Genomic DNA, 21,984 nt, shown 5'->3' on the forward strand with positions numbered 1-21,984 from the left:
TGGGGCTACCGGACACCAATATATATGCTGAATAGAATCATCCGGTTGCAGGCAGTCTTGGAAGTAATTACTAACCAGACCGCCACTGCTCTCGAGTTGCTGGCCCGACAAAGTTCTCAGATGAGGGAAGCCATATACCAAAATCGAATGGCTTTAGACTATTTACTCGCAGAGGATGGCGGAGTCTGTGGAAAGTTCAACCTTTCTAATTGTTGCCTCCAAATAGATGATAACGGGAAGGTGGTCTTAGAGATTGCCAAAGAGATTAGGAAAATAGCCCATGTACCAATACAAACGTGGGAAACCACATGGAATAAAGACTGGTGGTTTCAATTATTTGGAGGACCCTGGTGGAAAAAGTAGGGTTTGTGCTTTTGTGTGCTCTAACTGGTTTGATTTTTATCCCTTGTCTCATTCCTTGTCTTACTAGATTGATAACCACCATGGTAGAAGGAATGCAGGTCGCAGCAGTCCCTCTAAAAGCACAGACTGTAGCAAAGGTCATGGTCCTCAGAAAAATTCCTCGTAATTATCTTGATATGCCCAAATGAAGTAAAGATCAGAAAGCATCTTGAGGGGGGATATTGTTAGAAATATTATTAAAAATGTATTATCAATAGCTGTTAGCTCCCATCAATAGTGTTGTCCTCTGGATAAGCACAGCTGCTTAGCTCTCCTTGTCTCCTTGGTGGGAGAAGGGGGGGTTGGAAATTGAAGGGAAAACTACCAAAGGGCTCTTTGTACTAAGGTATCACTCTCTCTTTGTTTTGCAAATTTACTATCTCTTTGTTACAGTAAAGCTTATACTCCTTAGCGTTCTCATGCAGATAAGAGTAAATTGCCATTTTTTTTGGCTCTGCCCTTGAAGGCAGCAGAGGTTTGAACTTTTGTAAACCAAGGTTTTTTCTAAGCACGCGCAATAAGCTAATACATATTAAGCCTATCCGCCCCGCATACTTAAGTAGTTAATTATAATATACATGCGATGTATGATCTGACGTATTCACATGCATGTTTGTATGAACCGGAAATGAGTTGTAAGAGTTCCTGCTTCTGTACACGTGCCAGAAGAGAGGGGATAAAAGCCTGCTAATGATTGTTCCGGGGGGGGGGGGGGGGGGGGGGGGGGGGGTGGAGGGCAGAGGGTTTTGATCTTTTGTCTTCTCTCTCTGACCCTATTTGCAAATATATATACCTTTTGTATCACCAACAATGTGTGCCTAAGGATTATTATTCACTGAGCCTCCAAAGAAACGAACCATGATTTTTACATCAGCACAATGAACCCAATTAGCAGGTCACAGGACTCTCTGCTATGTGCCCTTCCCCCCACACAAAGCCCATTGCTAGAGGGCAGTTATAGGGGTGCAGGCCCCCGGAACTGCCCTTTGGAAGATACTTTAAGTACGAGACTGCCTGGGCAGGGGGGAAGCCTCCCCCAGAGGGTGCAACGTATAGACTACACTTTGTAGCTGGGGATGTTTTAAATTGCATTTGGTGTTGTCCTTTGTTTTCTGTAATAAAGTTGTCTTCTGTATTCACACTGCTTGCAGAGAAGGAGTTTGTTTATGTGGGACCCGCCCCCAGCCAGATCCAGTGACCCCAGATTTATGGGTGGGGGCTTGAGCCACAGTGAAAATTATAGGGCTCTGAAAATTTGAACCTGGACCTTGTTGCTGCCAACCAGTGCCTGACAGAAGGGTCAAACCTCCAGCCCCTGCCCCCCCAGTGCCTGGGGCAGCCCCAACCCTGCCTGCACATTCCTGGCCCTGGGCTGACCCAGCACAGCCTCCTGGATGCTCTTGGCCCCACACATCCCAGCAGGGCTCAGCCAATAGCAGAGCTCAGCCTTTCTTCCACCACACACTTACACAGGCCCTTCCTGAGCGACTGCTCTGGTGACTTCCCCGGTACGCAGGTGAGGAGAACCAGACTATGGGTCCCCTGTTTGTCCTTTCCAGTAAGGGGCACTGCTCTGGCCCTTCTCCCAGCCTCTGCACCTCGCCTGTGTCCCACAACCTGGTTAACATTGTTCCAAGGGGCCAGTTCCTTCAGTCCTGCGGGGGAAGCTCCTGAAGCCGTGCTGGGCTGGATGCATTTAGACCCATCCAGCTGGCTAGGAACAGGCTTGTGGTGGGCGTTGGGGCTGGACAACCTGTCTATCTGGAGAGAGGGGATAGGAGCTGTGGCCTCAGCTCTGCACCTGATAAGGCTGAGAGCAGATAAACCACAGGGCGTGGGAGATCTCGTGACCTTCCTGGGCCAGGAAATATCATACATTTCCGGGACCATTGTGGTAACAGCGATGCTCCAGCCCTGCTGCAGAAATGGTGATGGTCTTTAGTGACTGTGCGCACAGAGCTCTGCTCCCGAGTACAGGAGGGTGTGGATGGTGGTGGGGTCTGTCTGGGGGAGGTTGCCCTGTGCCCAGGCACCTGTGAGCAGTAATGGGATCAGGTCCTGTCTTTGAGAGGGCCTTTTACACTCTCCTCCCTTTCAATGATGAGCCCCAGGGCCCAGGAGAGCCCGACATTGCAGCCTGTGCCCTGCTGACCTAGGCCATACTCAACCAAGGGGTGGGGAGCTGCCTGCCCCATGGGTTGTTGCAGGGGGAAGAGCTGTGTCCTGGAGCTCAAGGGGCCCAAGGGGCTGTGGGCTGGCCCAATCCTGAAGTGGGGGTAACTCGGAGGGGACAGAAATCTGGTCTCTCCATCTCTTGCTTCCCCATGCGTAGGGCAGCCCCAGCCCTGCATGCAGCTTCCCAGACTTGAGCTGACACAGCACAGCCTCCCGGATGCTCTTGGCCCCCCACGTGTCTGGCTAGCCTCTACCAGGCCTGTCTGTGCTGGGGAGGGCAGGGCCATGGCAGTTGCAGCCAATAGCAGGGCTGTGGCCCTGGATCTGTTTCAACCTTTGCCTGTGGTTGAGGCCACTTCTGGTTCTAGGTGATGCCGCAGCATTTCTTCTGCTCACTCCAGCATCCCAGCACTGCAGAGCCGCCTGCACTGTGAGCTGCTCTGTGCCCTGCAAGCAGGATGTATGAGGCCCTGCAGTTCTCCAGGGCTCCCCCGGGACAGGGGACAGGTAGGAGCCAGCACCTCTCCCCCACCCAGATCTGCTGCAGCCCCACACCCTGACCGGTGTCTGCACCCCCCAGGCCAGCACAAGGCTGATGACAACTACGAGACTCTCCAAGTGGGCCTAGTGGACCAAGGGCCAGCTGGGCATGGGGTTCACCAGTGCAAAGGTGAATGCAAGGGCATCCTCTACCCTTCCCAGGGCATTCTCAGCCTTTGCTCCTACACATGCTTGCAAAAGGCCTGCCTTTGCATCTGCTCAGCTAACTTCTTGAGGATTGAGATGAGATCAATGGGTCTATAATTCCCCAGGTGGCCTGTGTGTTTTCCAGAGAGGGGCAAATGTTGCCCATCTCCCATCCTCTGGAACGCCCCCTGTGTCCCATGACTTGGTCAGTGTGGCAGAAATGCCACCGTCCGTGTCTCTGTCCAGGAATCTGTCCCTGCCAGCTGGGGACACTGGGGCCGAATTTCTAAGGGACGGGGGATTTTCCTTCCTGCCTACATGACAAAAGCCTGGTGCCCAGGGGGTGGTCCTCTGGTACCTGAGTGGGGGGAGGGAAAGGCCCCTGCCCATCTGCCCAGTTCACCAGTGATGCTTTTTAAATTGGTCGGCTAGTTGCCAACACTCCTGGCTTCTATGGGACTGGGCTGCTGAGGTCAGAAAGGTGATATAAGGGCCTGGTCCAAGAAGAACTCATCCTCCTGCTGGCTGACACCAGCCCGGACATAGTGGGGATTACGGAAATGTGGTGGGACGCAACGCATGATTGGGCGGTGAATGTCAAGGGCTATAGGCTGTACAGGAGGGACAGGATAGGAAACAGAGGTCGGGGCGTAGCGCTCTATATTAAGGAGGAATACACATCCTCGTTAATTAGCAAGGAGTCGGGGAGGGGCACTCTGAAGTGCTTTGGGTTAGGGTACAAGGCAGTCGAGGGGAAAGGGACTTAACGGCGGGGGTCTACTACAGACCTCCCAACCAGGGAGAGGAGCTTGACCAGGAATTCTTGGGTCAGCTCACAGGGGTGGTGAGGGCTAAGGATGTGGTGGTCACGGGGGACCTGAACTTCCCGGACATCTGCTGGGAAAAGCGGACAGCCAGGTCTGACCGCTCACGTAGGGTCTTGGCCAGAGTGCAGGACCTCCACCTAACCCAGGAGGTGCACAGCCCCACCGGGGAGATGCCTTGTTGGACCTGGTGCTGGCCACAGGTGTTGACCTGGTGCGGGGGCTGTGGGTGCTCGACCGCCTGGGCGACAGCGATCATCGCCTGCCGGGATTCACCATCCAGCACAAGGTGGCAAAGGCCTGCAGTAGGGCAGCGGCCCTAGATTTTAGGAGGGCAGACTTCACCGAGCTAAGGAGGATAGTTGGAGAAGCGCTGAGGTCCCAGAGGGGAGGGGAGCCGGGTGTCCAAGGAGAGTGTTCGCTCCTTAAGGAGACGATCCTCCAAGCCCAAAGGAAGGTAATCCCAACCAGGATCAAAGGGAGCAGGAGAGCACACAAGCCTCCGTGGCTCACCAAAAGCATCCGGGAATGTCTCCTTGCTAAAAAGGAGGCATACACCCAATGGAAAGAAGGGGTCATCACCAGGGAGGGCTATTCTGTAGTTGCTCGGGGATGTAGCGGGGTACTTAGGAAGGCCAAGGCAGAGATGGAACTGGGGCTAGCTTCCCCGATTAAGGACAATAAGAAGTCTTTTTTTAAATACATAGGGGGTAAAAAGAAGGTCCCGGGTAACATGGGGCCCCTGCAGGACGCCATGGGAAACTTGGTCATCACACCAGACGGCAAAGCTAACATGTTTAACGATTTCTTTGCCTCCGTCTTCCTAAGTAGGGACCAGAACAGCCAACTCCATGCTGGCCCCCCCTCGGGCCCCAGGGGAGGCAGACCTGGGCCATGGGTTAGTGAGGATTTAGTTAGGGAGCTTCTGGAGGGGTTGGATGTATTCAGGTCAGCCGGGCCGGATGATCTCCACCCTAGAGTTCTAAAGGAACTGGCCGAGGTCATTGCAGGACCCCTGGCACGGCTTTACGAGCACTCGTGGTGCTCTGGTGAGGTACCAGAGGACTGGAAGAGGGCCAACATGGTCCCCATCTTCAAAAAAGGCAGGAAGGAGGACCCGTGAAACTATAGTCTGGTTAGTCCTACCTCAATCCTAGGCAAGCTGTTCGAGAAAATTATGCTGGCACACATCCAGGAGGGGCCAGCAGGGGACTGCATGCTCAGGGGCAACCAACATGGGTTCATCAGTGGCAGGTCCTGTCAGACCAACCTGGTGGCCTTTTACGATCAGATCACCAGATCATTAGACGCAGGGGTAGCAGTGGACTTCATCTTCCTGGACTTCCGGAAGGCTTTCGACACTGTCTCTCACCCCGTTCTCATTAGAAACTGGGGGGCTGTGGCGTCGACACCCACACAGTCAAATGGGTCGCCAACTGGCTGGCGGGCCGCACCCTGAGGGTGGTAGTGGACGGGTCCTTCTCAACGTGGGCAGTGGGGTCCCCCAGGGCTTGGTCCTCGGGCCCGCACTGTTCAACATCTTCATCAGTGATTTGGATGAGTGGGTAAAAAGCAAATTTGCTGATGACACTAAGATGTGGGGGGACGTGGGCACATTGGAAGGATGCAACAGGCTACAATCAGACTTAGACAGGTTACAGGGGTGGGCGGATGTGAATAGGATGGGATTCAACACTGACAAGTGCAAGGTGCTGCAGCTGGGGAGGAACAACCGGCACCATACCTACAGGCTGGGGAACTCCCGTCTTGTCAGCACGGAGGTGGAAAGGGATCTGGGGGTCATCATTGACTCCAAGATGAACATGGGCCGGCAGTTTGGGGACGCGGTCAGGAAGGCCAAACGCACCTTGTCCTGCATCCACAGATGCATCTCCAGCAGGTCCAGGGAGGTGATCCTCCCCCTCTGTGCGGCACTGGTCAGGCTGCAGCTGGAGCACTGCGTCCAGTTCTGGGCGCCACACTTCAAGAGGGATGTCGACAGCATAGAGAGGGTCCAGAGGAGGGCCGACTCGTATGATCAGGGGACAGCAGGGCAGGCCCTACGAGAAGAGGCGATGGGACCTGAACCTGTTCAGCCTCCACACGAGAAGGCTGAGGGGGATCTAGTGGCCTGTCATAAACTAGTCAGGGGGGATCAGCGGGCACTGGGGGAGTCCCTGTCCCCCGAGCACCACCAGGAGTGACCAGGAATAGCGGTCACAAGCTGGCAGAGGGTAGATTTAGGTTAGATATCAGGAGGCGCGACTTCACGGTCAGGGCGGCTAGGGTCTGGAACCAGCTTCCAAGAGAAGTCGTGCAGGTTCCTACCCTGGGGGTGTTTAAGAGGAGGTTGGATGAACACCTTGCTGGGGTCGTTTGAGCCCAGTACTCTTTCCTGCCATGGCGGGGGTTTGGACTAGATGATCTGCTCAGGTCCCTTTTGACTCTAGAAACTATGAAACTATGAAAGAAGGGAAGAAGCCATTTTACAAGCATGGCTCAAGCATCAGACACGGGGAGATAGTCCGATCCATCTGAAACCCTCTCTCTGGAAATGTCCGAGCGAGATCTCTACCATCTTCTGAATGATACTTGTAAGTGTTTCTAGAGAGCTAGTCAGCTCCCAGTGATGCATTTGTGTATCAAACGGCTACATCAGCCAGACTGTTTTGCTCAATGGCCATCCCTTGCTAGAGCTCTACCTCTTACCCTATTCTACCTCATCCTGTCAGGAGCAATAAAGTTCTCCTTTGTGACTGGTGTAGGAGACTTATTGAGGGGTGGGTTTAATTATGCCTAGGAGGCTCCTTGGGTCTGAGGACCAAGGGAGACTATTTTTGACCCCCGACTTGGGGAGGTCCCCCAAGTTCCTGTATTAGGTCAAGTACCTGTAGGACTATTAGGTCTGTGTTTCCCCAAGAACACAAGGCCAAAACAGTCCATTCTCAGGGTGGCAGCATCACACATTATCCCCAGACTCTGAGGTGGGGCTCGAGAGCGGGTCTGCCAGGGCTTAGGCGCCCCTGGGGAGACACGTGGCGTCCGGAAGGTGGATGCCCAATGGCCCCTCTGCCCAGCACTTTGGTGCCCTGGGGTGCAGTTCCTGAGGCCCTGATGAGCTGAGTTCATGCAGACCCATCAGACGCCGTCTGGGGAAGGGGCTTGGTGGGACGATCTCTTCTTGTGGACCGAGTACACGGTTGGGAGAGGCCACATGAGCTTTTGGGGCCAAAGTGCCTTTCCTGTGGGTTGATCTTATATCATTCACAGCATCAACTCAGTGTTGAAGACTGCAGAGAGTGGATTCTCAAAAATCACTTGGTGTGCCTGCTGCTTTAAGAGCTCAGGCAACCTGGGGTAGACCAGGACCAGAGGGGTCCAGAGGCCCAGAGAGGGGCCAGGAAGACCAGGACAAAGTGGGTCCAGAGTTTCAGCAAGACCAGCAAAGTGTGGGACCAGAAGTTCCAGTTGCCCAATGAGGGGCCAGGAGTTGTGCGGTGGGACCAGGAGGGTCCAATGGCCCAGAGAGGGGTAAGGAATAGGGCAATGGGACTACAAGGATCCAGCAGCTCAGTTAGGGGCTGGGAGTAGAAGCAGCCCAGTGAACGGCTGGGAATAGGATGGGACCAAAGAGCACGTAAGAAAGCAGAGGACCAGAGGGGACTAGGATGAGACACCAAAGATGCTGGCAGCCCAGAGGGTGGCTGGGTGAGAGACTGAGCGACTTGGTAGCCCAGAGGGATATTGTCTGAGGGGCCAGAGTGTGGACAGAGAAGAGACTGAGGAATCTGGCAGCCCAGGAAGGGCCTTTGCAGAGAGACTGAGGGGTCTAAGGGCCCAGAGTGGGGCTGAGGGAGGCCAATGGGTCGGGAGGCTTAGAGATGGCTGCATAAGCCACAGGTAGAACTTCCCTGAGGAGGCCACCTGCACGGGTTGGGGCGTGGTGTAGGGGTGGAATGGAGCCATGATATTGGCCCCTAAGGCCTTGACCACAAATATGGTAGCCACTACAATAAGACCAGGGCAGTCTCCTGCACTCTTCAGAACAAATAACGTCATCAGCTAACAGCCCAGGAGACCCAGGCCCTGCTCAGCCAAGGGCTGAGGGCGGCTGCCTGCCCCATGGTTTGTTGCTGCTGAGATCTTGCTTCCCAAGAAAACAAAGTCCATCAGAGCTGAGCCAGCTGGAGCTCCCCAGAGGGGTGGGGGGAAGAGCTGTGTCCTGGAGCTCAGGTTTTGGTGCCCAAGGGGCCATGGGTTCACTTTGCCCTGATCCTGAACTGGGCACGATTCTGAGAGGTTTCAGAGATGGTCCGTCCTACCTCTGACCCCCATGCCTGGAGCAGCCCCAGCCCTGCCTGCAGCTTCCCAGGACTGTGTTAAGATAGCCTGACCTCCTGAATGCTGTTCCCCGCTCACCTCCAACATCCCCGACCACCCCCACCAGGCCTGTATGTGCTGCAGAGGGTGGAGCCATGGGTGCCACAGCCAATGGAAGGGCTGTGGCTCCACATCCGGCCCTACTTGGCCACCCCCACCTGTGGTCGAGGCCACTTCTGCTTCTGGCTGATGCTTCCTTGCTGCTGGGATATGCAGCACCAGTCCCAGAAGCACAGGAGCCAGTCCAACTTCCCCATGGCTGGGACGGATGAGAGCGTGACATACGCTGAGCTGAAGTTCTCCAAGCCTCCCCCAGAACAGAGCGTGACACCCCAGGCACAGGGGCCAGGTAGGAGCCAGCACCCTCCACTACCTGGCCCTGCCCCAGCACCACACCCTGACTATAGCCCTTGTGTCTGCACCCCTCAGACCAGGGAGAGGCTGACGACACCTACGAGACCCTCCAGCCAGGATCAGTGGGCCAGGGAGTGGCCAGACGTGGGGCCCAGCAGCGGAGAGGTGAGTGCAAGGGCATCCCCTGACCGCTCCAAGGCTCCCCAGGAGGGATGCAGAGAGCTGCCGGGGTACACAGCTAAATCCGGTGTGAAACAGGACTGCAGATCCCAAGATCAGATGTCAGAGCGGGCAGGTGTTGGAGGGGCTGTCCTGCCCCAGGGCTGAGGGATGGCTCTGCTTGCTGTGCCCAGGTTGCAGGGCAGAGCAGGGTGTGTGGCTGCCCCAGGTCGGGGGTTTTGCTGGTGGCCACATGGGCCAGGAGGGCGTGTTTCCCCCTCCCCCATTGCTGCAGGCAACAGGGCTTCCTTTGCCTCCCTCAGAGGTGCTGGGTGGCGACTGCAGAGAGGTGCTGGGGTGTGTGGGTGTGAACGCAGGCAGGGACGGAGGTACCGTGCATACTTGCTTGTTCAGACACACTCATGCACTCGTTCATATAGAAGCAGCCCCCCCATGTTCAATGCTGCCACCTTCCCTGCAGCCCAGACTGGGGATGGGGATGGGGATGGGGCTGTGCCAGTGCTTCTGCTGGGATCAGTCCTGCACGATCCTGGTTACAGGGTCTTTCCCCTGCACTCAGGCTCAGCCCCAGGCTGTAGTGGGGGCAGGAAGGGCTGAGGCAGATGTGGGGGGAGCATCTTGTTACTCCTCAGCCCCTTCCTGCCCTTGCAGAGCTGCTCGCTGGCAGTGCTGGGGTGGGAGGTGTCCCAGGCCTAGGCTGACCCAGCACTGCCTCCCGGATGCTCTTGCCCCCCACCTCTCCGGCCATTCCCCGCCAGGCCTGTCTGTGCTGGGAGGGCAGGGCCGTTGCTCACTCAGTCAATGGCAGGGCTGTGCCCCACATCCAGCTGAGCTTGGATGCCTCTGCCCGTGGTCCAGGCCACTGGTCCTGAACGTTTTTTGTCCCAGGACCTATTTGTGAACATCGATGTCCAGTCCCAATCTAGTAAATAATTTAAGCAGAAAACACACAAGTCTTTTGGCCCCAGAATACTTATTACACACTTCAAGTTAAAGCAGCTTGACTGTCTTAATTTGAAAGAGAGAAATCAATATCAACAGAAACTATAAACAGCCATGGCAGCCTGGAGACCTCCGGTACTCCCAAGTGACATTCATCATTGTGCCATTTCTACAATGCAAATTGCTTGTGCCCCTCACTCCTGCCTACAGTTCCCCTGGTCCTCCCTGTGCCCTTCAGTCCATTTTCACAGCCGCCCCCCCAGCCCTGCTGGTGCCCCTCACTCCTGACCTGCTGACTCCTGCCCCAGGCCCTAGCCCCGCAGTGTGTGGGGAAGAGGCTGGGCGCAGGCGGGGGTGGGCACGCGCAGCAGCACAAGCCTGGCCGGACAGCATGAGCAGAAGCCACCTCCATGACCCAGCAGACAGGACCTGTAGTGAGGCTTGAAGACTTATCTCTGCTGCCACTGCCACTGCTGGGATCTCCGCGACACCAGCCGTGTGAGGAGTAACAGACGGTGGGGCACACGTCCCTCACCTCCTCCCACTGCCAGCTGCTTGTGCGCCGGGCCACGGCTCTACCCACACCATGACCAGGCTGCCACCACGCCGCTGGGGCCACCTGTGCTTCCTGCCACCCCAGCTCCTCTCCTGGGTAGAGCCCCAGGCTGAGGGAGGCAGTGGCGGTAGGAGGAGGTGAGGGCATTATGACCTCCATCCATTACTCCTTGCACAGTCTCACTGTCTAGCTTTGCCCTCCTCTGCCTGCTCCAGCCTACTGGACTGTGGAGGCAGCTTCTCCCTGTGTCTGGTCTGGCCAGGAGTCAGCTCCATGCCCAGTGTGGGCACAGATACCTGGGGGCGCGAGTGTCTCTGATAGTTTCATAGTTTCATAGTAGCTAGAGTCGGAAGGGACCTAGGTAGATCATCTAGTCCGACCCCCTGCCTTGGCAGGAAAGAGCACCGGGGTCAGATGACCCCGGCAAGGTGCTCATCTAACTTCCTTTTAAAAATCCCCAGGCTAGGAGCCTGCACCACTTCCCCTGGAAGCCGGTTCCAGGCCCTAGCCGCCCTGACTGTGAAGTAGCGCCTCCTAATATCTAATCTAAACCTACCCTCCGCCAGCTTGTGACCGCTATTCCTGGTCACTCCTGGCAGCGCACGGGGGAACAGGGACTCCCCCAATACCTGCTGATCCCCCCTGACCAGTTTGTAGCAGGCCACAAGGTCCCCCCTTAACCTGCTCTTGTGGAGGCTAAACAGGTTCAGGTCCCGCAGCCTCTCCTCATAAGGCCTGCCCTGCTGACCCCTGATCATACGAGTGGCCTCCTCTGGACTCTTTCCATATCGTCCACGTCCCTCTTGAAGTGCGGCGCCCAGAACTGGACGCAGTACTCCAGCTGCGGCCTGACCAGTGCCGCATAGAGGGGGAGGATCACCCCCCTGGACCTGCTCGAGATGCATCTGTGGATGCATGACAGGGTACGATTGGCCTTCTTGACTGCCTCCCCACACTGCCGGCCCATGTTCATCGTGGAGTCAATGACGACTCCAAGATCCTTTTCCGTCTCCGTGCTGGCAAGAGGGGAGTTCCCCAACCTGTAAGTGTGGTGCCGGTTCTTCCTCCCCATGTGCAACACCTTGCACTTATCAGTGTTAAACCCCATCCTATTCTCATCCGCCCACCGTTGCAACCTGTCAAGGTCAGCTTGTAGCCTATTGCACCCTTCTAGTGCACCCACATCCCCCCACATCTTAGTGTCATCAGCAAACTTGAACAGGGTGCTTTCTACCCCCTCATCCAAGTCACTGATGAAGATGTTGAACAGTGTGGGCCTGAGGACCGAGCCCTGGGAGACCCCACTGCCCACATCCTTCCAGGTCGAGAAGAACCCATCCACTACCACCCTCTGGGCGCGGCCCTCCAGCCAGTTGGCGACCCATTTGACCATGTGGGCATCGACACCACAGTCTCCCAGCTTTTTGATGAGGACAGGGTGAGAGACAGTGTCGAAAGCCTTCCGGAAGTCCAGAAAGACTACATCCACAGCAACCCCTGCGTCTAATGATTTGGTGACCTGATCGTAAAAGGCCACCAGGTTGGTCTGACAAGACCTGCCACTGATGAACCCATGTTGGTTGCCCCTGAGCATGCATTCCCCCGCAAGGCCCTCCTGGATGTGTGCCAGGATAATTTTTTCAAAGAGCTTACCCGGGATTGAGGTAAGACTAACTGGCCTGTAATTTCCTGGGTCCTCTTTTTTTCCCTTTTTGAAGATAGGGACCACATTGGCCCTCTTCCAGTCCTCCGGCACCTCACCAGAGCACCACGAGTGCTCATAGAGCCGCGCCAGGGGTCCCGCAATGACCTCGGCCAGTTCCTGTAGAACCCTAGGGTGAAGATCGTCCGGACCAGCGGACTTGAACACGTCCAGCCTCTCCAGAAGTACCCTAACTAACTCCTCGCTAACCCCTGGCCCAGGCGTGTCTCTCTCGGGGCCCGAGGGGGGCCCAGCAGGGAGGTGGCTGAACTGGTCCCTACTTAGGAAGACAGAGGCAAAGAAATCGTTAAATATGTTAGCTTTGTCATCTGGCGTGATGACTAAGTTGCCCGTCGTGTCCTGCAGGGGCCCCACATTACCTGGGACCCTCTTTTTACCCCCTATGTATTTGAAGAAGGACTTCTTATTGTCCTTAATCCGGGAAGCTAGTCCTATCTCCAACTCTGCCTTGGCCCTCCTGACTGCCCCCCTACATCCTCGGGCGACTGTAACATAGTCCTTCTTGGTGATGACCCCATCTCTCCATTGGGTATATGCCTCCCTTTTAGCAAGGAGACATTCCCGGATGCTCTTAGTGAGCCATGGGGGTTTATGTGCCCTCCTGCTCCCTTTGACCCTTGTTGGGATTACCTCCCTTTGGGCATGGAGGATCGTCTCCTTAAGGAGCAACCACTCACCTTGGACATCTGGCTCCCTTCCCCTCTGGGTCCTCAGCGCTTCCCCAACGATCCTCCTTAGCTTGGTGAAGTCAGCCCTCCTAAAGTCTAGGGCTGTTGCCTTGCTGCAGCCCTTTGCCACCTTACGCTGGATGGTGAATTCCAGCAAGCGATGATCGCTGTCTCCCAGGTGGCCCATCACCCGCAGCCCCCTCACCAGGTCATCACCCGTGGCCAGCACCAGGTCCAACAAGGTGTCTCCCCTGGTGGGGCTGTGCACCTCCTGGGTTAGATGGAGGTCCTGCACTCTGGCTAAGAACCGACGTGAGCGATCAGACTTGGCTGACTGCTCCTCCCAGCAGATGTCTGGGAAGTTCAGGTCCCCCATGATGACCACATCCTTAGCCCTCACTGCCTCTGTGAGCTGACCTAAGAATTCCTGGTCGAGCTCTTCTCCCTGGTTGGGAGGTCTATAGTAGACTCCCACCGTTAAGTCTCTCTCCCCTGGACTGCCTTTTACTCTAACCCAGAGCACCTCAGAGTGCCCCCCTCTACCCCCTTGCTAATTGACGAGGAAGTATATTCCTCCTTGATGTAGAGTGCTACTCCCCCACCTTTCCTTCCTATCCTGTCCCTCCTGTATAGCCTATAGCCCTTGACACTCACCGCCCAGTCATGCGATGAGTCCCACCACGTTTCTGTGATCCCTACTATGTCAGGGCTGGTGACAGCTAGGAGGAGGGCGAGTTCCTCCTGCTTCTTCCCCATACTTCGAGCATTCGTGTAGAGGCATTTGAGGCCTTCAGCGGTTGTGCCCACTGACCCCCTAGTCTCAGCAATGCCCCGTCCCCCATCACTTACCTGTTTCTCCCTTTTGACCATCGGTCTGGGCTCGCTGGCTGTTGCTGGGCCTGGTATCTCATCGTCTCCTCCGCCCTCATCTTCCCCCTCCCCCGACGAGCCTAGTTTAAAGCCCGCCGAAGGAGGTTCACCAACCTGGAAGAGAACACACGCTTACCTTTAGGGGAAAGGTGGAGCCCATCCCATCCCAGCATGTCTCTCATCACGATGTGCCGGTCATGGCTGAGGAAGCCAAAGCCCGCCTCGAAGCACCATTCCTGTAGCCTCCAGTTGGTCTCCGCAATGCACATCTCGTGACGTCTGCCGCGTCCGCTCACTGGCAGGATGGAAGAGAAGACCGCCTGTGCGCCCATCTCCCTCAGCACGCCTCCCAGAGCATGGTAGTCCTCCATCAGGCGATCAGGGGCTCTCCTGGCCGCATCGTTAGTACCCACATGGACAAGGACCATGGGGTAATAATCGGAGGGCTGGATGATGGACTGGAGCATCCCCTTCACATCCTGAATCTTCGCTCCGGGCAGGCAGTAGACCTCACGTGCTGAGGGATCCTGGCGACAGATGGGGCCCTCCGTACCTCTCAGGATGGAGTCACCAATCACGATGACGCGACGCTTCCTCCTCTTAGGCCTCTTGACTCCCGCCGCCCGCACAGGACATTGTGTGCGCAGAGTCTCCTCCCTGGTATCTTCCACTGCTCCCTCCTCCTCCAGGGCTGCCAGGGCCTCATATCTGTTCTCCAGATGGACAGGAGGAACTGGTGCCGCAACATGGTTAATAGCCCTGGCGCGGGAGACCGTCTGCCACTCAGCAGTGGAGGGCTCATCCCGGGCTGCCCTCTCCTCGGTCGTACCACCCTGCAGAGAAAGAAAATACCTATCAATTTCCTCCTCTGCCTCACGGATTCCCCTCAGCCTGCTAACCTCCTCCAGGAGCCCCCGCACCCGTTCCTCCAGGGTCCTAAGGCGGATACCTACAGGACAGGTGCAGGAGTCCCCAGTCCCTGCCCCCCCAGACCTTGCCGGGCAGTTCCCACAGGCCAGGGGGGTGGAGGACGGCAGCCCCCCCGCGGGCTCCGTCTGGGTGGAGGCCTCGGACAAGCCCCGGGAAGGCTGCGCCCCCCGGGCAGGGGCCCTGGCAGCACTCCGTGTCGACACCATCGCAGGAGTTGCTGCCCTTACTAGCAGAGCAGGGGTCAGCCTCTGGGCCCCGCCGGCGCAAACGCCGGCGCGCTCTTACAGACCGCGCCTGTTTGCGTGCTCTGTTCGCGCGGCTCAGGAGCGCGGCTCCCTACTGGGTCGGCTAAGAGGGACCCGGGGGGCTTCCCCTCCGGATCCGGCTCAGCTGCGCCGGCCCCTCAGTCCCTCAGCCCCACTTACCTTAGGGGGATCAGCTGCTGCTGCCCCCTCAGCTGCTCCGCTCGCCGCCGCCACTGCTACTGCTGCACTCTCCTCCGCTCCAGGTCCAGAAAGGAGGCACACGTGTGGGAAGGACACACGTGCGCCTGTGTCCCTCTTCTCCCCACTGCTCCTGACCTCCAATCATGATAGTTTCATAGTTTCATAGTAGCTAGAGTCGGAAGGGACCTAGGTAGATCATCTAGTCCGACCCCCTGCCTTGGCAGGAAAGAGCCCCGGGGTCAGATGACCCCGGCAAGGTGCTCATCTAACTTCCTTTTAAAAATCCCCAGGCTAGGAGCCTGCACCACTTCCCCTGGAAGCCGGTTCCAGGCCCTAGCCGCCCTGACTGTGAAGTAGCGCCTCCTAATATCTAATCTAAACTTACCCTCCGCCAGTTTGTGACCGTTATTCCTGGTCACTCCTGGCAGCGCACGGGGGAACAGGGACTCCCCCAATACCTGCTGATCCCCCCTGACCAGTTTGTAGCAGGCCACAAGGTCCCCCCTTTACCTTCTCTTGTGGAGGCTAAACAGGTTCAGGTCCCGTAGCCTCTCCTCATAAGGCCTGCCCTGCTGACCCCTGATCATACGAGTGGCCCTCCTCTGGACTCTTTCCATATCGTCCACGTCCCTCTTGAAGTGCGGCGCCCAGAACTGGACGCAGTACTCCAGCTGCGGCCTGACCAGTGCCGCATAGAGGGGGAGGATCACCTCCCTGGACCTGCTCGAGATGCATCTGTGGATGCATGACAGGGTACGGTTGGCCTTCTTGACTGCCTCCCCACACTGCCGGCCCATGTTCATCGTGGAGTCAATGACGACTCCAAGATCCTTTTCCGTCTCCGTGCTGGCAAGAGGGGAGTTCCCCAACCTGTAAGTGTGGTGCCGGTTCTTCCTCCCCATGTGCAACACCTTGCACTTATCAGTGTTAAACCCCATCCTATTCTCATCCGCCCACCGTTGCAACCTGTCAAGGTCAGCTTGTAGCCTATAGCACCCTTCTAGTGCACCCACATCCCCCCACAACTTAGTGTCATCAGCAAACTTGAACAGGGTGCTTTCTACCCCCTCATCCAAGTCACCGATGAAGATGTTGAGCAGTGCGGGCCTGAGGACCGAGCCCTGGGGGACCCACTGCCCACGTCCTTCCAGGTCGAGAAGAACCCATCCACTACCACCCTCTGGGTGCGGCCCTCCGGCCAGTTGGCGACCCATTTGACCGTGTGGGCATCGACACCACAGTCTCCCAGCTTTTTGATGAGGACAGGGTGAGAGACAGTGTCGAAAGCCTTCCGGAAGTCCAAAAAGACTACATCCACAGCAACCCCTGCATCTAATGATTTGGTGACCTGATCGTAAAAGGCCACCAGGTTGGTCTGACAAGACCTGCCACTGATGAACCCATGTTGGTTGCCCCTGAGCATGCATTCCCCCGCAAGGCCCTCCTGGATGTGTGCCAGGAGAATTTTTTCAAAGAGCTTACCCGGGATTGAGGTAAGACTAACTGGCCTGTAATTTCCTGGGTCCTCTTTTTTTCCCTTTTTGAAGATAGGGACCACATTGGCCCTCTTCCAGTCCTCCGGCACCTTGCCAGAGCACCACGAGTGCTCATAGAGCCGCGCCAGGGGTCCCGCAATGACCTCGGCCAGTTCCTGTAGAACCCTAGGGTGAAGATCGTCCGGACCAGCGGACTTGAACACGTCCAGCATCTCCAGAAGTACCCTAACTAACTCCTCGCTAACCCCTGGCCCAGGCGTGTCTCTCCCGGGGCCCGAGGGGGGTGTACGCCCCTACGCATCATCTATGCCCTCCTGTGCCCCACAGACTTACTTGTGGGGAGCTGCAGAAGCTGCTCTCACACTGCCTGGCTGCCACGTGCATATGTGCAAACACGGGTGTATGTGGGACACCCAGCCTGATCACCCTCCTCCCAGTCCCCCAGCGCCAAGGAGCCCCAGCCTGCAAGTGGAATCCCTCTGTTTCCTGTGTTTTTCTCCTTTAAAGGAGTATACCCATGATTTTACACATTTTTCAGGCCCCTTTCATATAGTCTTGCAACCTGATTTATGTTGTGGGCCACTGGCTGAGAAACACTGATCAAAGCCACAGGCACAGCAGGACACGGGAGCTGCAGGTGCCAGGGCTGGTCCCAAGGCAGCTCGTCTCTTGCAGAGCCCCGGTGGAGCACGCGGCCCCTGCCCCTGGTCCTGCTGGCAGCCTTCCTGGCCCTGCTGGCCACCACCATCGCCCTGGGGGTTTTCTGTGAGTAGGGGCCCACAGGGATGGCAAGGGGTGCGGGGTGGGGGGAGATGGGCAGGCCTTGGAGCATCATGGGGACACGGGGCAGCTTTGCCTGGGGGCATGAACTGTGCAGGGGGAAAAGGCAGCTGGGGGGAAGGGGCAGGTCCCCAAGCCAAGGAGGAGCTGTAGTGACTTTGGAGATAGCTCTTGTGTGTATCTGCACTGGGGGGTGTCATCTAGGGACACCCAGTGCTGGGGCCAGTGCCCATGAGAGGGGGCAGTGCAGAGGGGGCCTGGCTGGTGCCCTGGTGCCAGGCTGCCTTCAGGTGCTGCTGCCTTGGGAGACTCCCACTGGCTGCATGGTACCCGTGTCCAGAGGGGCTGGGTGGAGGTGTGACTACTGGGGCCCGCCCATGTCGTGGCCACAGCACCTTTGCCTGCAGGCTGGCAGCAGTGGCAGCGGCTGGGGAAGGCAGATGCAGAATTGACGAAGATCCAGGAGCAGGCCCAAGAGAAGCTGGTACAAGCAGTGCAGGAGAGGAACCACAGCCAGGCACAGCTGCATGAGACCAGGGTGGAGCTGGCACAGGTGAAGAAGCAGGCCCAGGACCTTGGGCGCAAGCTGAATGCATCTTTGAGAGCCCGAGGACAGACCTGCCAGGTCAAAGGTACCCCAGAGTGGGGCAAGGAGGGGAGTGGGACACCTCCAGGGTTGGAGGTTCGGGCTGGATGGCCCTTCCTCACCTGGGCAGCGCTGAGCCCAGGCCCTGTGTAGGGTGGGTGGGGGCACTGCTGCGGGAGGGAACCTGGGTGTCCTCGCCTGGCTCTCCGGACCTTCTGACCTCCCCTCCCCTGCTTCCCTGTGGCCTGGGCACTGCCGGCCTCCCACCACATCCAACCCAGGGCTGGGCTGTGGGCAGCCCCTGGGCTCTGTAGCACCCCGGCGGTAGCCTGTGGCATTGGCACTGATAGAGGTGCGGGTGTGAGCGGCTGCGTGTGCACAGACAGCTGCTTGAAGCCCTGGGTGAGGCACTGCGGGAAGTGTCTGCTCTTCTCCAGTGAGAAGAAAACCTGGACAGAAAGCCAAGAGGCGTGTACTGGTCAATTCTCCCAGCTCCTCATCCTCCGGGACTGGACCTGCATAACCATGCAGGTATGGGGCCACGGGGTCTGGGGGAACAGTGGGGAGGTGGTGCCTGGTGGAGGCTGGGATTGAAAACCTGCCTGGAAGTGAGATGCTGGGGGCAGGACGGGGCAGGACAGCCACCCCAGGGGCATTTCCCTGGGTCTGGACACAGCTAAAGCATTATGGAGGGGCTGGTGCAGCGCTGGCTGCCGGGGTGGCCCATCTGTACCATCTCTGTCCACTGTGTCCTGCAAGGGGCTGGGGCCAGGAACAGCTGGAGCTGATGTGGGGGTCCTCGATGTGTGCAGCCACCCAGGGCAGGGGCAGGAGCTGCGGGGGCTGCTGCAACCAATGACCCTGCCCCGCTGCTCCCCTCCTGCTGCCCATCCATGGGGAGTATGGCCTCAGCTGCCCCCTGTCCTCCAGCCCTGGGCCAGGCCTGGGGCTGTTTCTGACGGGTCGCTTCCTTCTCAGAAATTCCTTTCCAAAACACATCCCGGGTACTGGATCGGGCTTCGGTATAACCAGGGCACTGAAAGATGGACTTGGATCGACGGGACTCTGTACCAAGGGTGAGCTGCATCCGGGTCCTCGGCCTGTGATAGCGCTCAGCTCCTCTGACACACAATGTGCAGGGAGTGGAGTCAAGATGGGGCTGCGCTGGGTGGGAGGACAGGATCCGTGCAGTGCGGGCAGGGGAGGCTGCCAGGAGTTGATCCCGGGCTGCGCCTGTGCCGGGAGCTGCCTGCACGGACTGGGCTCGGCTCTGGCAGCCCCGCCGCAGCCCAGCTATGATCAGGGGGCCGCTCAATGCTGGGGCCGTGCAATGCCTTTTTGGTTAGGGGCACCAGACAAACCAACAAACCCCTGCTCCCCCCATCCCCCCCCCACCTCCCACCGCCGATTTCTTCCTTTATGTTTTAATGTTTTTTCCTGATGTCCTGAATGCATTTTTGGGACATTACCTGGGACGTACGCACAGGCAATTGACGTAATGACACATGTCAGTTAGAAGCATCACGTCAGACGCAAACAAAGCAGACATATAGCTTGCTATTTATCTAGCTGCACAGTTAAAAAATAGGTATACAGTTTTAGCCAGAATGACAATCGCACATTTGTGGGTTATATAAATGAACAGGCTAAAGGTTGGTCGGGCCATGGCTTGGGTGGCCCAGCCCGTTCTGTGGCCTATGGCTGAGTGGCCCCGTGGGCAGGGGGAGTGGGGTCGGACCCGGGCAGGGCGCTGCATGGGTCAGACTGGCTGGAATGGGGCCTGAGCTGTGGCTGCAGTAAGATGGGTGGGGACTTGCAGGGGCTGGGATGGTCTGGGGTGCTTACCTGGCCTCTTTCTTTGAAGAGGTGACACACTTCAAGGTTCTGGTTCTTATGGAGTAATTAGAAGGGGCAACATAGAGAGAGCAGGCCATGGAGATCTCAGTTGGGTGTGTGAGAAGGCAGCCACTTACACCGAGAGAGCTGCAGAGGCTGACCCCGGCTTATGAGGACAGGAGTCTCTGTGAGTACGAGAGTGTCTGCCCACAGTGGTGCCCTCGCTGTACCCTTGTGCCCAGGGACTCATGTGCCCTTCTCCTCCCCTGGCAGCGAGAGCCCTGCGCCCCTATGCATGAGCCTGGCTGGGGGAGAGGGGCAGCAGCCCCAGCTCACCCCGCCCCTTGCCTCCCATCTCCCCCCACTCCAGCACGGCCGCACCTGACGCGCTTCCCTCCCTGCTCCCAGCACGCAGCGTTGCCTGCTCTCCTGGACCTGTCCCAGACTGGCTGCCCCTGCCCAGCCACCTCCACCTCCAGCACCTTCATCCTGTCCATCCCACTGCCCTGACCCGTGCAGGCTACTTCGTCCAGCTGCAGCACGCTGCAAATTCCTCTTGAGTCTGGCACTTCCCGAGACGCCCAGGACGTTCTCCGTAGTGCTGCCCCCAGCCGTGTCTCACCCACTCTGTAGCTGTGTCCATGACCTTTCCTCCCAAGGGCAGCGACGTGCATGTGTCCGCACTGACTTGCATCCTGTCATCTCCAGCCTGGCTTTCCAGTCTTTTTGAGGTCTGTCGGCATTGCACTCCAGTGCCCTGCAGCATGTTCACAGCCCTTCCCAGTGTCATGTCATTCATAACTTGCTCCAGAAGCTTTCTGTGCCAGCATGCAGACCGTGAATGGACACACTGAGCAGCCCCAGGCCCAGGACAGACCCCTGTGGGGCTGCACTTGAAGCCACTGGCTGTCCTGACATGGACCCTGTCAGAACTACAGATTCCTTTGCTGGAGGTGATGAAGCCAGTTGTCTGCCTACCATATGGGAACTTTGTGCAGCCCACGATTTTCCGCTTGGTTTATGAGGAGGTTGTGCATGAGCTTGTTCAAATGCTTGCTGAATTGCACACACACAACACCCACAGCAGGACCTTCATCCACCCCCACAGTTACTCTGTCGTAGCAGGAGATCAAGCTTGTTGGACATGATTTGTTGGTTGGGACCAGCCTTTCCTCTTCCACATGCTTGCAAATGGTCTTCCTTAGTATCTGCCCCCTACCCCTACCTCAGGTAGCTTCCTGGGGATCGAGTGGAGGGTGATTGTTACCTTTTTTGTTGGATTTGTGGTTAGGAGAGAGATTGATTGATCAATGAGACCACTGTAGTCACAACTTGATAGCTGCATTAGGATAAAGACTTACTGGTACTAATGAAGATAATGCTTATGCAGCCTTGGGGTTGGAAAGAGCAGGTGTGCTACCCAGGTCTCTGCTTCCTTGGGGACTCTCACTGAACTGTTTGGTGGTTTTTTTGATAAGGTATAGGAAACATTCAATTTGTTGCTTGCCCCAGGTCCAATATTTATGAATGGTTGAGTTGACATGTTAATTATTGATCTGTCATTGACTTATTTAAATATCTTTGTTTCACTGGGACCTTTTGAACAGGATGGAAACAGTTTGGAGTGGTCCTGGGAGAGGGGTCAGGGGATCAACTAGCTAAGGCAGTTTATTTGTAGGTGTCTGACCCCAGTCTGTTAATCATCTGGTAATCCTTACTGTAATCAAGATAATGTTCATCAATTGTAAAGTATATTTTTTGTGATAGCAGAAGGACAGATTTCCCATCTCCTTTATGGCTTGCCTTTTGACCCTTGCTCTGTTATCTACTAACTGTGGCCTGACAAGGTGGCTTCACTCTTTCCATCCTCCAGGCTGCCGTTTGTGTCTAGGATCATTTGAACATGTTAGCAAAAATAAAATAGACCCCTTATAGCACAATAACTATTAATGCATTTGCTCACCTGATGTTTTAGGATGTAATTGTAACATGGTGTATATAGGATACAGGTTCTCTGCTTCAGATTCCTGAAGTTTTGATTTAGGTTCCTTGAAAACAGCTAAGCCTTCACACTTTCCCTGCAATTTGGTCATGCTTTGGATAGCATGTGTTTGATGGAGTAATAGTGATGTTGGTCACCCATACATGG

At 56.7% G+C, this 21,984-nt stretch overlaps 1 protein-coding gene across 1 annotated transcript; it reads left to right on the forward strand.

Annotated features, from left to right (window-relative positions):
• The first annotated feature begins 8,703 nt into the window (after window positions 1–8,703).
• LOC149867875 (C-type lectin domain family 1 member A-like) lies at window positions 8,704–21,768 on the forward strand. The gene is made up of 8 exons (XM_090037482.1): window positions 8,704–8,817; window positions 8,898–8,987; window positions 17,309–17,398; window positions 17,821–18,045; window positions 18,382–18,530; window positions 18,978–19,075; window positions 19,864–20,022; window positions 20,206–21,768. Exons 1-7 carry the CDS (start codon window positions 8,724–8,726, stop codon window positions 20,006–20,008), a joined length of 891 nt encoding a protein of 296 aa, XP_089893608.1. The 5' UTR covers window positions 8,704–8,723; the 3' UTR covers window positions 20,009–20,022; window positions 20,206–21,768.
• The last annotated feature ends 216 nt before the right edge of the window (window positions 21,769–21,984 follow it).

This window comes from Crocodylus siamensis, chromosome 3, assembly GCF_052110815.1.
Source record: "Crocodylus siamensis isolate JL-2025a chromosome 3, ASM5211081v1, whole genome shotgun sequence".
Taxonomy (NCBI): Eukaryota; Metazoa; Chordata; order Crocodylia; family Crocodylidae; genus Crocodylus; species Crocodylus siamensis.